We start from the raw sequence: 16,855 nt of genomic DNA, 5'->3' as shown, positions 1-16,855 counted from the left end.
GTCCCCAAAAAAAAAAAAAAAAAAAAAAAATTCCATATTTACTAATTTTTTAAATTGAAGATGTATGTGTATTTTTATTTAGTTTCCACATAATCCGAATAAGTTGCTTTCTACTCACAGGCAATTTCAGAAATCTAATGATGGATCCTTATACACACACTAGAGATCTTAGTATTTTCAAACAACTCAGTGTTGTTTCCTCAGGCATGATGCTTATAATTAGCTGGTGAGCTGCAAGGCAGGTAAAATTAGCCATGTACTTTGCAATTCAGAAATGTCAACAGCTCACATTAATTCATTATTACTCACTGCACCCATTTTAAACACTCTGAAGCTTTCAGATTTCTGTTGCATTGAGTTCGATGCCATGAAAAGCAGGGAGCTGAGTTTCATGATGCAAGATCACTTTAAAATTCCTGTTTCTTTTTCTGCAGCCTTACTGAGATTTTATACAGCTGTCGGGCATCAAAGTATCATCCCTAACTTAGCAGGATCACTTAGTTATGGGGATAGGAATAAATTATTCTGACAGTTATCGACATCAGACACTGATTTTTTTTTAAAAAGGCTAACATGATTTCACTGCTCTCTCAATTTGCAGAGTTATTAAACATTTTGTACAGCAATGGATTATATTTGACTTATGATGGAGTATCTTAAAAAGAAATATGAAATGTGCAATGTTAGAATGTCTATGCCGTCTGCTAATTCTCATCAATCCTGTCCGTTTGCCTGTTAAGCAACTTCGTTTCTAAACATGTTATGGGTCGACAGTCCCATATCCAAAAGCTCTATAGCCTGTGAGTTTAAGAATTCTGGCTTTGCTGGATTTTAGAAAAGTATGATGCATTTACCCTGTTCTGAGGGGTCTGGTATACACCCTATAATCAAACACATTAACATTTGTGCAGTAAGACTTAAGAATACTTATACTATGAGGGATAAATAAAGATTTTCAGTTCAGGATAAGTTGTACCGTCCACTATGTTTTCTGCAAACTCATAAAATATACTTCCAATTTTCAGAATTTTTGAAATAAGGAATTGTTGATAAGAGAATATGACATTGTGTATATAAATTTTAATGAAATGCCAATTGACAATGTGGACCTTCCCAAGTAAAGATATATATATCTCTTCATATATATATATACATATATATACATATATGTATATATATATATGCCTGTATTTATGGGGTCCATAAATACAGGCATATATGTATATATATATATGCCTGTATTTATGGGGTCCATAAATACTTTGGGTCATTTTTTGGCTGGCTGATATTAGTAATGCTTTCTATCTGGGAGAATGGACCACACATACCGCCCCCTGCCAAAAAAAGAAAAGAAAGTAAGAAAAGCCTAGAAATTAGTTATACCCCTAGAGAAAATGTCAAGGGGAAATAGAATTTTTGTCAGAGAAATGGGCTAAAGTAATGTATCTTAATCTAACCCACTATCTCTTAGCAGCAAATGAAGACACCAACAAGAACATTTCAAAGATATTTTAATTGAAGGACTGTCTGTTTGTTTTTTGGAGGGGAGGGCCAAGAGGAGGTACAGCTGGCACTGAAACACCAGAGCTTCAGAGCAGTAAAACTATGGTCTTGTAATTCATTTAAACGAGACTTAATCTTTAACGTGATAAAGCCTTTTATAACTAAATATTAATCTGATTGGAAAGAAACCTGCTTTCCAAGCCAAGTATCTGATATTTGGCATAATTCCATTGTAAAAAAATTGGAGAAATAATTACACTTTCTAAATTACTAACCTTTGTTGGCCTGTTGAAAAGACAGGCTCCACCCCCTCTGTGTAAAAAGTCTCTATACTCCAAAATGCTGCACTTTGAGAACTTTCTGGAATGGGATACCCTGAGGAAATAAAGAATCAATTATGTAAAAAATTTACCAAAAGCAGTCATCAGAGAAGAAAATTAAAACCCTTGAATTAGAATAAAATCATCACTCTGGATCCAGATGATTCTACACAAACTTTGACAAGGCACTTATGTTCAAACTGCTAAGTAAGTATGTGTGGTAGAGTCTGTAAAAATAGAAATTCAAAGAAAATCACAGATTTGGGGGCTAGGTTACAATCTCCTTAGCAGTCAAGACCCTTTGTGCTCAGGCTTGAAAGAGTTTTTGAAAAGTTCATCCCCAAACTTCATCTAGGCTGTATATTAAAATGTGGTTACTAGCACTGACATATATACACTACCAAATGTAAAATAGGTAGCTAGTGGGAAGCAGCCGCATAGCACAGGGAGATCAGCTCAGTGCTTTGTGACCACCTAGAGGGGTGGGATAGGGAGGGTGGGAGGGAGATGCAAGAGGGAGGAGATATGGGGACATAGGTATACATATAGCTGATTCACTTTGTTATATAGCAGAAACTAACACACCATTGTAAAGCAATTATACTCCAATAAAGATGTTAAAAAAAATGTAGTCACTTTTATTCGCTCTGTCTCAGTAAAGATAAGCAGGGTTTTTTGGGGGGTTTTCGGCCTCTGTCCTGAACAAAAGGAACTTGGGAACCTACTAGATTTTACTTTGGAGAAGGAAGTTGTGAGGGTCAACTGATTAAAGATTATGTATTGCAGGCTTCAGCGACACAATTGAGGTAAACAAGGAAACCCTAAAGAGATGTGTTAGACTATATATGTTTTTATGTGTATATACACACAGTCAAAACAGAATTAGGGTAAGCGCCTTCTGAATTAGAATTAGGTAATAGCTCCTTATTCTCAAATTCAAATACTATTCGGTAATATTCATGATTTTGCAGGAATATAGTGAACCTCTTTGTGAGTTAATCAAATTACTATCACTGTGTCAGTACATAGGGGAATGTTATACGTATGGTCAAGGTTAAACTGAGTCATACACATTGATTCCTTGGACATATTTGTCATAGTACTTGATTTGAGAGTATTAGGTCACTTATTCTAGGATGTGATCCAATAGATTTATATTTCCCTATGTATGAGGGTAGTGTATGGAAGTAGGTAAAATCTACCATTGTTGACAGTGATCTCTTACAAGAACCATGTAGAAACATATACTTGAGAAAATACAAATTAAGCTTAAATAATTTTATTATATCCTATGTGTAGTCAGTCTAAAAATCTATTTAGAAACTGGAAGTTTAGAAGACAGAAGGCCTCTCCCGATAAAACCAGTATTATGAATGGTGTTACCGTCTGTAGGAAGCCTCAGGGGAGGGGGAGCATGAAAGCTAACGGTTTCAAGTTTAAACTACATTTCTAGAAACACGTGTTCTAAAGTAGCAAGCATAATGGCTGACTCTCTCCTCAAGCCTTCATGCTCACACGCCTCTTGTTCCCTGGACTCCTGGTGCACAAATAAGGAAGGGACTCTGTAAAAGTAGGTCAGGGCTTCTGGCAACTGGGGATCACAGGGAGGGGGAAGGACCAGAAATGGTGATGTGCTGAGCAGATGTCTGGCATGGGCAAAGGAAGTGGGAGAGACACATGAGTGAGGAAACCTCTTCTATCTATTAGGAGTGGGCTCTAGCTTAGGAGGCCTTGCGGCAGTGGCTCCCATGGGGCAGGGGTCCCTGGGAAAGAGGGCAATGTTTCTAGGCCTTGGTTCACAGATGCAACAGCAACCCTGTAGTTTCCAAATGATCTACAATAGGAGACAGGAGTTAGGCGAGCAACTATTCAAATGTCTATCAGTAGAAGACCACCTAGACACGATAAATCTGTCTTAATTTGTTTAAAAAAGCTTTATTGATTATATAAGGAATGCAGTACAATTTTATTACAGTAAACATGCCTACTTACGAGTTCCTTAAAATATAAATTGTTGACTAAATTGGTTTTCACTGACAGTTTAGACACCCAGCTTTTATCCTAACTGTACTAAAAAGTTAATGCATCCACTAAACTTAGAAGCATTTAACCATGTGCTTCCTTTAAGGGTTAATAGATGTAGAAGTGGTTACTTTATTTTACTTTTATTACCAACTTTAAATAAAAAATTAAAGTATAAAGTAAACTAGCCATTTCATTTTTTAAAGGATCAGACAATGAATTATTGAATTTATTCTAAGGCTTAGCCTAAAAGACCAGCACCTGAGAGACCGTGTATCTAATTATAGGTAACAATTTCAGTAAAAGGTATATAACAATGCATTTGCAATGAAAATTTACCCCGTCTCCTCCATGATGCAGCCACCCCAGGATTCTGTGCAGTCACATTCTAGTCCAATGAAACAACAAAAAGCAACAAAAGAAAAGGGAAACAACAAAAGTCACAGCTTTAATTTGCATCACAGCTCTTGAAATAGTTCCTTATTACCAATTCCATGTCAGACAGGTACAGAATGTGAAGTCTCACCAAACAAAACCTATTTCTTTTAAATCAACATTTCTTTTTCCTTTCCGACAGTATAGCTTGCTTCCTAAGACAACAGCTGCAAGAGATAAAATTGTGCCTCTCCATTTTTGTAACTCAGAGAATTCAATTAAGTTCCTAGTGCCAATGTTTAATGAAAAGTACCTGGTCTAGAGATTGTAAAGCCTGAGTTTTAGTCCAAGTTCTGTGTGATGAGAGAGTTTCATAGGCAAGTGACTTAGCATTTCTTGGGTCTCAGTGTTTCCACCTCTAAAATGCGAATGCATCTCTCTGTCTCTCAGAGTGGTTCTGGGGCTCACATGAGACGGTAGTCTGTGTGCTCTCTGGGAACTACAAAGCTCTACTGCACAAATGCAATGAGCCCTCACTGAAGTCCTGCTAACAGACCACACCGGACGTTAGAGGAGAGAATTCAATTTGCTGGAGTCAAAGCAAGAATCAGCCAGAGACTTGAAGAACACTAAGCGAAAAGGTTCAGCAAAAGAGAGAAATCTAAAATAGAAATGTAAAATCATCTAAATTAAATAACAACCATAAACTTAACATAGATACCACAGATGGACATATGGGTATTGTGACGGGCTGTCCTTTTCATTTATTTTTTCCTATTCTCTTTCCTATGATAGACAAAGATATTTTTAAAGAAAGACTTCCAAATGGATCTTTAAAAATTCGAAGTACAGAACGAATCTACCTAAACAAACAATTCACAAAGGAATAAAGAATTTTAGGAAGGAATTATGCCCGGCATTAGTAATGAAGCCTATTGCTCACCCTACTCCGTCATCTGACTCAGCGATATCTCTCAGCTGCCCCCAGCACTGGCCTCTTCCTGGCTCCAGGCTTTTCAAACAAGGACATAAACCTGGTTCTACTCCTTTCTGGTTTTCAGGTATTGATGCCAGCCAGTGAAACCTGAATCACTTCCTTTAATGTGTACTATGTGTTTCCCTGGGAAAGCAAATACTCTGAGCAAGAAATTAATAGATGAAAGTTTGTGGAGATTTGCTCAATGCCACCAGACTTAATGTACCCATAAAGTGATGACTTAATATGCCCTTAAAGGGAACCAAGACACCCTGGATATATATTTTGCTTCAAGTTTCCATAACATTATGTATTAATGATAATTATTTGATAGTAGTCAAAAAGTATAAAATACAGGATAATGTTAAGGTAGATTTTTGTCCTCTTCCTCTTTAGGGAGGCTGTGGTAGAGAGGGGGACCTTTATTCCTAGCATCTGATATTTTCACTGAGGGGAGTAGATTTCCACTTAATTCCTAGGTAACAGATTAGGAGTGAATACCTCAGGTTTTTCTTTCCACAGGATCTCGTTGTGTGTGTCCTAGGCACTTTTGCCTTCTGCCACAAAAGTGTGTTAGAAATTATATTTTACTAGTGTATGGATATAAAGAGGAATCTAATCCAATTTGGATTTTATACCGATTTTAAAGGAAGTTAAAAACGTTCAAGGGCCCCCTAAAATTATTGTGGGCCTTCAACACTTCGCCACTAGAATCTCAGCCCTGTCTTTCCATCTGCATCTCCTCTGGTCAAAGAGGAGAGTGACACCCAGCAGTCACCAGCTGTGTTTTCCTACTGGATGGGATTTGTGGCTGCTTCTCTTGGCCTGCCTGCCCAGTAGAGTTATCCTCTATCATCTGTCCCCATGTTTAAAAGTTCCAGGACGGGACTGCCTGTACAGGAAGCTTCTCCAATGTTTCTGATGGTACTAGGTGGGTAAGTTTAATTAGAGGTAAGTAGATGGGTACGTTTAATTAGAGTTTGAGCTCCTTTTAACTCTAGGCCTAAGCTATTTTCTGATCCAACTGTACTTGTGGTGGAGCTTCACTGACATCTTGTGGCTACACTCAACTGGTTAGAATCCAGAGGGTGAGTATTCACCACCACCCACCCCAACATTCTGCAGTGTGAGAAAGAGCTGATCACGCCCTGAGAAATACGATTTTATGGACTTTGAAGGGGACATTTCTCCAACCCACACAGATTAAGAATCACCTTAAATTGCTCATCTTATCATTGTTTAGAGGAAGGAGATACACTACAGTTAAGGTATTATGACTTAGAAATGAAAAATATTTCTTTATTGACCGGACATGCATTATACAGACAGAATAGCACATGAAAGTAAGAAGGTCAATGTACATACTTGGCTTTCTGCTAGAAGGTTCCCATTGGATTCCAAGGTTTTGAGCCAGGCTCTGCGATAATACTTGTGCCACTGCCATTGGAAGACCATACTGTTTTTCAGAGTTGGAAGTGTGTGGGAAACATTTGAGAGAGGGCACAAAGCTAGTTATTATTTCTTAATCATCACCACATTTCATCTCAGTCCCCTAAGTAGAGCCTCACAGCATCAAAAGACGGCTTACGCTCCTTTTCACTTCTTCCTTGCAACTGGGCCCAAGAAGCAGAAAGCCTCTCTTACTATGTGGCATCTCTCAGAACTTGATGTTCTCACATGGAAACATAAAATCATAAAAGGCTGTACCCCATTTCAATTCATACCAAACCAAGAATAAATTCAACTTACTACAAATCTGTCAAGAGAGGTCTCCACTGAATGATGGCTACTGGGATAACCTGGTATAATAGATTCAGGTATTGACCAAGGTTTAGATTTGGTTGGTTCGACTTTTGGGATGTGTTAAACCTAACATAGGCAGAAGAGCAAATAACTTTTTTAAAAAATCATAAAAGAAGGATAAACAAGCTTATAAAAACTTATCTATAGAGGCCAAGAAATTTCTGGGCCAATATTTGGCTTGCATCTGCCTGATAAATATGAAAAACTATCATTATGATATGAAACAATTACCTCTTTTCTAAACCCAAAGACCACTTCGGGTTCTATTTACTAATACGAACCACTCATACTATAGTCTCAATGTCATAGGCCTGAAAAGGGAAGTAAACTAGGCCATGGGGAAGAAAGAGACTAGATGCACAGATAAAGCTCTACTTTAGGAAAATTGATAACGTTTACCTCATTCACACCAACTCCCCTTGTGCGAGAACAGACACCTCCAAAGTAACTCAGGCTGCTTCTCTTATAGTGGAATGTCACACGCCTTAGGAAGAATAAGTGCTATTAGGAAACCAATGTAGTGACCATTATATTTCAACTCTCCGCAAATATGTCTATTGTCCTACATTGAATACCCCAAACCAACCTTCCTTTACAAAACCAAAAACTGTATTTTAAATACCTTTAAATGTATGTTATCATAAATACCTTTAGATTAATGTTATGTTAAATAATCTCAGTTGAGCAAACATCAATTGATCACCTAACTAAGCACCATGTACTGGCACAGGAACTGAGGACACAAAGATAAACAGACCACAGCCCTTGACTTTTTTCTAGTAGAGACTATATAGTAGTTATACAAAATATTGATGATTGTAAATTGGTGATTAAACACTGAGAGAAAAGCAAAGAGTAACAGGTGAGAAGAAAGGAAGGAGGACTTTGGTTGGTTTGATCCCAGGACAGAACCTTAGAGGACTGCCTGAAAACAGCTTAGCCACCAGGGGGGGAAGGGAGCAATTTATGATATCAAAAGTGAGCAAAGCACCCCTTTTCCTTAGAGATGAAACGTCAATTTCAGTCAATAGTTCATTTTCACTTTGCTGTACACCTGAAACTAACACAACATTGTAAACCAACTATACCCCAATAAAAATTTTAAAAAAAAGATCTAGCAAATGATTTGTTGGTGAAAGTGATGTGTGCAGGCTTTCAGGAAATCTGCTTTAAAGGAGCTAACTCAGCTGGAAGGAGGGCCCTTTCGCAATCCTCCCTCCCTGGCATGCCTGCTGCCTGTGGTGGAGGCTGGAGTGTCAGCAGCTGTCTTGAATCATGAGTTGACCCTGAGGATGGAAGGTCTGAAGGTACAGATGTGCTCTGAAAGCAAATCTCATGACTGTGGAACCACCATTCCAGCACTGGGCAGCCTACTTCTGTGCTTCTTATGTAACAGAGGAATCAACCTCAAACTTGTTCAGGATTGATTTATTGATATATAACCTAACTGATACGATAAAGGGATAAAGATCAACGTCAAGCCAAGGGCTGGGGATACGTACGAGATGAGATGCACAGCATCAGCATGCTGCCTGATACGCTGCCGGTATTTGGAGAATTCGTGGAGCATCTGCACAGGGTTGGTGGCGATGTCAATATGATCCTTCTCAGTCCAGGTCTCTACAGCCACCAGGACAACCCTGGTATTAAGCTGTTCCTTGTAAATCTGAGGGTATACAACAGGACAGGTGCAGGAGGAAAACACTGGGTCAAACATGCACAATCAGTGTTTCAGAGTCAGCGGAAGGACAGGAAGGGGAGGTGAGAGGAGAACACGACGTCAGAATCAGCTCATCAGAGAGAATCTTCTTTCCTTTCTCTTTTCCAAGAGCAAAAAGAAAGAACCATCACACAACTCAGCCTCTCCTACAAAGTTACTTCAATCCCAAATCAGCATCTTTGGCAGCCAGGCATCTCACTAGGGGATCTATACTAGGAGTATCACGATTCTAAAGTCTGGACGTAAGTTCAAAACAGGGTTTAGTAAAATCACCCTTCCAAACCCCATAGGAGATAACAGGTTGGAGCCTGATATACTGGTTCTGAGTAAGTGTGATATGACCAGTTACTCCTGCAGGATTGGAACAGATCACTAAATCCTTGGACAAGCACTAACACCATGGCTGGCTTTTGCCCTTGGAAGCCTTGTTGTATGAAAAGTAAAATAACAGTGGAAGAGAATCACGATCTGAGGCCAAAGGAGGGAAAAGCAGACTTACATGACCTATGTCACCCTCACCACAGGGTGACATCACTCACAATATTTAAATTGTAATTTTCTGCTCTCTTTTTCTGCTTTTGGCCCAGTAGCTAAATAATTCACACATGTAAGCAATTTTGATGCATGTTGTCATTTTGTCCTATTTTCAAGCTAATTAAGAAAAGAATGGATGATCTTAGAACACACTGAGGAAAGGAAAGATTATCATGCCTAAATCACCCTGAAGCTACAATGATTTTACAACAGGGAGTGAGTTAAGTGTAATGTCTTTAAAAAAAAAATTAGTTGGTCAGCTTCAGAACCTTGTATGGTAAATCAAAATAAAAAAGACGCTTTGCAAGATGTGATTCTGTTCAATCATGGTGAAATGACAACCACAGAGATTCTACCAAGTAAACAGCTGGGGCAGAGGGAAAGGTGTGTTTAACATTCTCTTTTTCATATCCATTTATAGTTTTCCTCTGAGAAGACTGACAAGGGCTGAAATTAAAGAAAATTAATAAAGCAGGTGATAACTGGCTTTCAGAATTTCAATCCTAACGCTATATGCTACTCTATTACCCTGCACCCGTTTTATACTGCTCAGCTGTGCCTACCACGTATTATATGTTATGAGTGTTTACATGATTGGAGACTTTTGGACTGTTTAAAAGGCAAAAAAGAAGGCAGTTCTTTAGAGAAAATAAGTATCATTTAGATATTAAGCAATTTATAAAGGTTTTTTTCCCAGTTAAGAGGGAACATACAATAAATATCAGATAAACATACATTTAGCTGAGCAAAACAGCACTTTACATTAGAATACACAAAATACTATGCTATATTTATGACTAGTCAAATTGAATTATTTATTGGAACGTAATGAATAATATTCACATTTACGGATTTCCTATCTAAAGGAAAAAGGAAGAAAATCTTAACCATCATTCTCTGTAACTGACAGAATGAGAGGAGGAAAAAAACTCAATAAGAAAGATTTATAGAAGTCTTTTTAAGAAGATACACATTTTACTGTTTTAAATTAGCTTTATTTTGGGACTGCACTTAATTCTGTCATCTAAAAATAAAGTCTGAAGCTTTCTCATGGGGACACGAAGAAAGTAAATTTGGGTTCTTTTAAAAAAAATTTTTTTGTATTGCCTATATCCTCCAAACATAATCCACCTCAATCTATTAGTTCTTCTACCTTATATTTAAGAAGATAAGCTCAACTGATTATTATTAATGAAGTCTCATTTGCCAAGTTTAATTTACACTCTTTTCGGTAGCTAATTTTCTCCAGTATTTTTGTCCCAACTAAACTCTTGTGACAATAATATCTAGACATCACTTAGAAGCAACATCAATGCATCTTTGGGATCCCAAGAGTAACTCAACAGTCCCCTGAAACTCTGATAACACTGCCCTTTTTGAAGCAGACCACTCTATAATTCCTTATTAGCCAGATGAGATAAGGATAGCATTTTTACTTTTGTCTCAGAAAGAACTAAAGCAGCAAGTAAGCAAAATAGAGAGATAGACCGTTCCACTTTGGAAAAAGAGGTTCAAGAAAACCAGGATACTTACAGAATCCACAAGGTTGACCACAGACTTCGCGAAGTTGTTTGTATGCGCGTGAGAAGAGCGACACTTCTTATACTGAGAGGGGGAAAGATATACCAGTCACTGTCAAACCATAATTTAATGGTAAATTTCAAAATTCTGTAAAAACAGAAATCTGACAGCAATAGTAGAAATAAGGATTAAAAATACAGAATTTAGTTTGTGCCGTGTTTGGATATAGTGATGTTCTTATTTATTTCTCTGTTAGGCAGGAAAACTATAGCTGTCTAAAATACCCATGATGTTCCAGGTAATGGAGACAGCCTAGTGATTCTGAGTGAGAAACTTTACACTTGACAAGTAAGCTGTTAATTCAGTCTCAATGTCTAACAAATGCAATCCTTTTTTTTTTTATTTGTTTGTGTCACGGAAATGAACTTTACCAGTTTATAAAGAGCTTAGATCAAGAAATTTAATCCCAACTGGACACCCTCCTCACTTGAATTCAAGCGCATACAAAGATCAAGAAAATTTCTTAGGCAACACTTCAGATTCAGTCCATGATGTGGAACGCGTCTGTCGTACATTTTAGTATATTCTTTCAGAAGAATGCCTTCTCCAAATGAAGCCTTTTGCTTTTGACGGCTCAGAAGTCAAAACAAAGAAGAGACAAAAAGTAAAACTGAAGTGTGCCGATAGTGTATAGTTGCTTATGGTTATTTATGATCACTTAGGAAAATAAAGTAAATTAATAGAATAACTACATAACATCTGAAGGGCTACAGTTTTAGCAAAGAGTACTGCAATTAATATGGCTTTGAGAGGACATTTAAAAACTAAAGTTTACCACAGGGGGATAATGCCCTCTGCTGAGGAAAAAGAAAACATCCTCAAAACTACTGAATCAGGTTTGCACCATGTCTTTAAAATTTGACTTCATTTATAATTATAAAAATAATGCATCTTCATAAAGATTAAAAATACTTCCACGTTGAAATATCATGATATTCTTTTCTTCTTTTTTGCCCATCTTCACATTATAAATTTGTCAGACCCCCTTCATTTCATTCTCTCTTTAACCCTGTTACTATGTTTTCTATTTTATTTATTTTTATTATTATTATTATTTTTTTTTTTTGCGGTACACGGGCCTCTCACCGTTGTGGCCTCTCCCATTGCGGAGCACAGGCTCCGGACACGCAGTCTCAATGGCCATGGCCCACGGGCCCAGCCGCTCCGCGGCATGTGGGATCCTCCCGGACCGGGGCACGAACCCGCGTCCCCTGCGTCGGCAGGCGGACTCTCAACCACTGCGCACCAAGGAAGCCCCTACTACGTTTTTTAAATGAAGAATATGTCTTTATGCTTATAGATCTGATATATATTTTTTTAATAATACTGAGCATACTGACAACCTATGATAAATGTGCAATAACTTTGTATTGTGTTATTAGTAGCATTCATTAATTTATGACTATTTATAATATTTGCAATGGTGTGAATGTTTGTGTGCCCCCAAAATTCATGCTGAAATCCCAACCCTCAAAATGATGGTATTAGGACGTGGGACCTTTGAGTGGTACTTAGGTTATGAGGGTGGAGCCATCATGAATGGGATTAGTGCCTTATAAAAGAGGCTCCAGAGAGATCCCTAGTCCCTTCCGCCATGTGAGGACACAGTGAGACATTTTAACAGTTTTTTTAAAACTTAGCATAAAGAAGTTGTTGTAAAGAGCTCAGCATTTTAAGTTGCCCAGCAAATTCCACAAGCTGAAAAACTTCAAAGCTATCCTTTAAAATATTGGGTTAGCCAAAAAGTTCGTTCGGGTCTTTCCGTAACATCTTACTTTTTGGCCAACACAGTAGAAGCAAAAGCCTCAACATTAAGTCTCTTTGGGGTGATGAAATGTTTTGAAACTAGACAGAGGTAATGATTGTACCACATAGTGAAGGTACTAAATGTCACTGAATTGTACACTTAAAAAAAAAAAAAAAGTCCTGACATGAAGAAGCACTTATCACAAAAAGAAAGGGAAAATATTAGCTGACACCTATTCTAATGCAGTGGTGTTACATATCTATTCAAATGAATTTTATTTTGCTTCTGCACGTTTATTTGTCCTTTTGGGATATGTCTTTTGTAGTATAATGGTCATGGAAAACATGACATGTAAGTTAAAAACAATGAGGACTTTAAAAGTCTATTAAAATGTGATGTTTTCCATTTATTTCATATTTATAACTTCCAATTCTCTGATTTTCTTTATTTTTGGCCACATGGCTTGCAGGATTTTTCAGTTCCCTGACCAGGGATCGAACCCGTGCCCACTGCAGTGGAAGCGCAGAGTCCTAACCACTGGACCGCCAGAGAATTCCCTCTGGTTTTCTTTTTAGAAAGATCACTCTGTCTGCTGTGAGGTGAGTGAATTAAAAAGGGTCAAGAATGCATGCAGAGAGACCTGTTGGGAAACTGCTGCAATAGTCCAGGTTAATAAATAATGAAGGCTGGACATCATTATAGGATGTTGGAAGGTAAGGAAAGAGAAGAAAAAAAGATGACTCCTAGGTTTTGAACTTGAATAGCTGGGGGTGGGGGAGGTGCCATTTAAAATAATGAGAAAGACTGGGGGATGGCACCTTAGAACTAGGGAACCAAGAGTTCTGATTTAGAAATGTTAAATGTGGGATGCCTATTCAATACTGAAGTAAAGATGTCAAGTAGGCAGTTGAATATAGAACTATGGAACACAGAAGGCTAGAGTATAAAGTTGAGAGCAATGAATTTAAGTCATGATATATTTTAAAGACTTAAGACTGGAAGTGATCACTTTAGGAAGAGTTATAGAAAGAAAAGAGAGCCCCAAATCAAGCTATGGGGCACTCCCGTAACTCTAGAGGCCAGACATAAAAGACTAAGAAGAAATGGCCAGTGAGGTGAGAAAGCTATTGTGTCATAGAAGCTAAAAGATTAAGAAAATGTTTCAAACAGGAAAGAGTAATCAACTGTGTCCCATGCTACTGAGAAGGCAAGTATGATAAGGACAAAGAATAACCACTAGATTTATTCACTTGAAATTCCATATAATTGAGTACCTAGGATTTACTAGGGTCTATCATTAGTGTTTCTCCTACAACAAATATTTGCTCCTCACAACTCAGTGAGGTATGTTTTATTATCCTCATTTTTATAAATGTGGAAAGTGAGGCTCAGAGAGGACAAATAACTTATCCAAGATCACAAAGCTGAAATTCAGTGCTTACCCTGGGTTGACACAGGAGATAAACTTGTTCAGTTAACAAGTCATATAAAATAGTTTATGTATGCTCCTAGTAAATCATGATTATTGATGAGAAATCATAATATGTTGGGCTCCTATAAAATATAGTGGCTTTCAAATAAGGAAAACCAAATGAGGTTTAAATTAAAAAATATATGAGCTATGCTTTCATATTTGCACCTATATACATAAGGATATAGCAACGATGTAAGAAAAACATTTGTTTTTCATGCACTTTAAAATATTTCAACTAATTTTCTAATAGAATAAGGTTTTTAATATTTATATTGAGCCGAAGTGGCTCAAAGAAATGTTTGGCAGACTGCTATAAGGCTTTAATTGGCTCACAAATTAGATTCTGCCAGCCTGCTACTAAAATGCTTTATACAAAATTGAGGGATTTTTCTTTTCTAATTGAAGCTGATAATATATGATGCTTGTTCAAAATAAGATATCTGCATTTTTTCAGAAAGGTTACTCTGAATTAAAGAGGTAACTGTGAATGTAAACGCAGGCAAAATGTTTCTACTTTCTTCATGAATGAGAATTAATTTTACAAAGAAAAACATGAAATCTCCATTTATGATAGAATTTATTTCCACATTTTCCGATCACTGAAAATAATTTACATTTAAAGTGCCAAATTTGCTTTTCCTGTCTGAATAAACACAATCCTTAAGGTATTTGCTTTTTGAAAAAAATTAAAATTAGAGCTTGACTTTCAACCTGAGGGTGATAGTTATCAAAATAAGTGTGCTACCTCATCTAGCACAAAGATTATAAAATGAGTACTGTCAGTGGGATGACATTTTAAAATCCAATAGCAAATCTCCAGTTATTAAAGAATAGATGTCAATTATTCTAGTTTAGTTTTACTTTCAACACGTGAATTTAAGTACTCTGATCCATCCCTTCCTTTGAAGCATTCAAATTCAAAAACAATCTTCATCTCATATAAAGCACACCTTTGAAAAAGAACTTTTCTCAACTCTCAAAAGAAAAAAAAATTCTTATAAAATGACACTTATTTGGGACTATTATGGACTAGGGTATAACCTGGTCTTAAAGGAAAAGGAATCTATTTAGTTCTATTGCATCGATGCAATATTTATTAAAATAGTAGAGATCTAACAAGGACTTACTGTATAGCACAGGGAACTATATTTAATACCTTGTAATAACCTATAATGGAAAAGAATCTGTGTAACTGTATCACTTTGCTGTACACCTGAAATACTGTAAATCAACTACACTTCAATTAAAAAAAAAACAATAGAAGTCTTCTTAGGTAATTTCCTTCTACTTTAGGCATTATTATCACTCAATAATAAACGCTTTCATTTTTTTTTCATTTCCTAACATGTATTCCCTCCAGATTTATCAGTACAAATTACAGGGTTTTTTTCTGGTTTCAAAGATAAATGTATACATTCCTAGTTCTCACTCATTTTAATAATAATAATAAAACAAGTTACCAAAATTTACCATTAAAAGATCTGGTAGCCTAAATAACGTAACTTTATCACAGACTATATGGTATAATATTAGAAATTTTCTATTTACAAAACCAATATTTTAAAGGAGGACATTATTTTACTATTCATAAGATAAAGACAAGATTATTTAAATGCTTCCCATTTTAAAAGATTTACAAATAAATTCAAAATATATATAACGTTTAAAAAATTATCATTTCCTATTTGTATAGTTACTGAAATCTGCTCTCTGATTAATGGCTTCATGTATTTTCCTCATAGAGATTTGGTAGAACAAGAGATTTGGAATTACAAGTCATGGGTTGGAGAATTCTTCTGACAATTACCAGCTGTATGTGAATGCACTTTGTGAATTTAAAGGCACTGTATATATCTTAATTATTTTCACTACTTTAAAATTGGATGTTGGAAAAAGTTTAACCTTCTAAAGCCATAATTTCACAACATGCCACAATGTTAAGGATTGAGAAGTAGCTGGACAAAATCTCAATGACCCAATCAACAAAAATAATTCAGATGAAAAAGTTATCTTGGGGTTTCAAGGAAATTAATGCCCATCAGAAACTCATAGCTTAGCCTTCATTATCTAAAACGGCTACCTACCCATTTGGTTTTCCTTCCTATCAGGGAAGATCTGTCCTAAATTGTATGTAATTCTTTTTTTTTTAATTGTATGTAATTCCAATAATTCTGCTTCTTACTGACATATCTCAAGCAATGTACTTAAAAGCTACTGGTACAGAAAATAAATCTGCATACCATACTAAGAGGTATGCTATTGCATAACTTCATGTTCAGCATAATTGAGCCAGTGCTTGGTAATTAATAGAAAACACCTGCTAAAGTAGAGACAAGAGTTTAAATATAAATTAAATCATCGTTTTAAAAAATGTATGGTTTCAAGGTCTTTTCTACCGATTAGAATTTCACTTTTTCATTTTTGTATGAAACACAACCTTATTCTATAGTCTACTAATCTAATTTTGATTTCCTTAAAGAAAAACAAGGACTTCAAGATATTTGCAAAGCAATCAGAATTTTCGCTGCAATCTTTCACAAGTTTTTCACCTATACCTGACTCTTGGGTATGTCTTAAGAGTCTCACCTTTATAAAGTCTCTCCAGAAATGTAATTTAGTTTTCATAAAGCAAATTACTCTTTGTCTTAGTTTATACAATTTAAAAAATTAAATTATGTAATTACAACAAAAATTACAAGTGGCCTAAACAGTTTGGAAAGTGGGGCAGTGGGTTGCTGGAGCCAGCTCCCACCAGTTCAGGATTCAACTGGATGCATCTTTTCCCAGGTCCTCATTTAAT

The 16,855-nt window shown here is 36.4% G+C and overlaps 1 protein-coding gene across 1 annotated transcript in view; it reads right to left on the bottom strand.

The window, feature by feature from the left end:
* ADAM23 (ADAM metallopeptidase domain 23) overlaps positions 1-16,855 on the bottom strand; it is a 158,470-nt gene that overhangs the window by 37,544 nt on the left and 104,071 nt on the right. The window contains exons 11-16 of the mRNA XM_024738353.1: positions 10,787-10,858; positions 8,502-8,665; positions 7,399-7,483; positions 6,562-6,652; positions 4,185-4,233; positions 1,779-1,878 (exon numbers count right to left, since the gene is read on the bottom strand). Of these exons, the coding sequence (XP_024594121.1) occupies positions 1,779-1,878; positions 4,185-4,233; positions 6,562-6,652; positions 7,399-7,483; positions 8,502-8,665; positions 10,787-10,858 (561 nt within the window). The remainder of the gene's footprint in view (positions 1-1,778; positions 1,879-4,184; positions 4,234-6,561; positions 6,653-7,398; positions 7,484-8,501; positions 8,666-10,786; positions 10,859-16,855) is intronic.

The sequence above is a fragment of the Neophocaena asiaeorientalis genome, unplaced genomic scaffold, assembly GCF_003031525.2.
Source record: "Neophocaena asiaeorientalis asiaeorientalis breed wild unplaced genomic scaffold, Neophocaena_asiaeorientalis_V1.1 scaffold258, whole genome shotgun sequence".
Lineage (NCBI taxonomy): Eukaryota > Metazoa > Chordata > Mammalia > Artiodactyla > Phocoenidae > Neophocaena > Neophocaena asiaeorientalis.
This window is presented reverse-complemented; position numbering and strand designations above follow the sequence as displayed.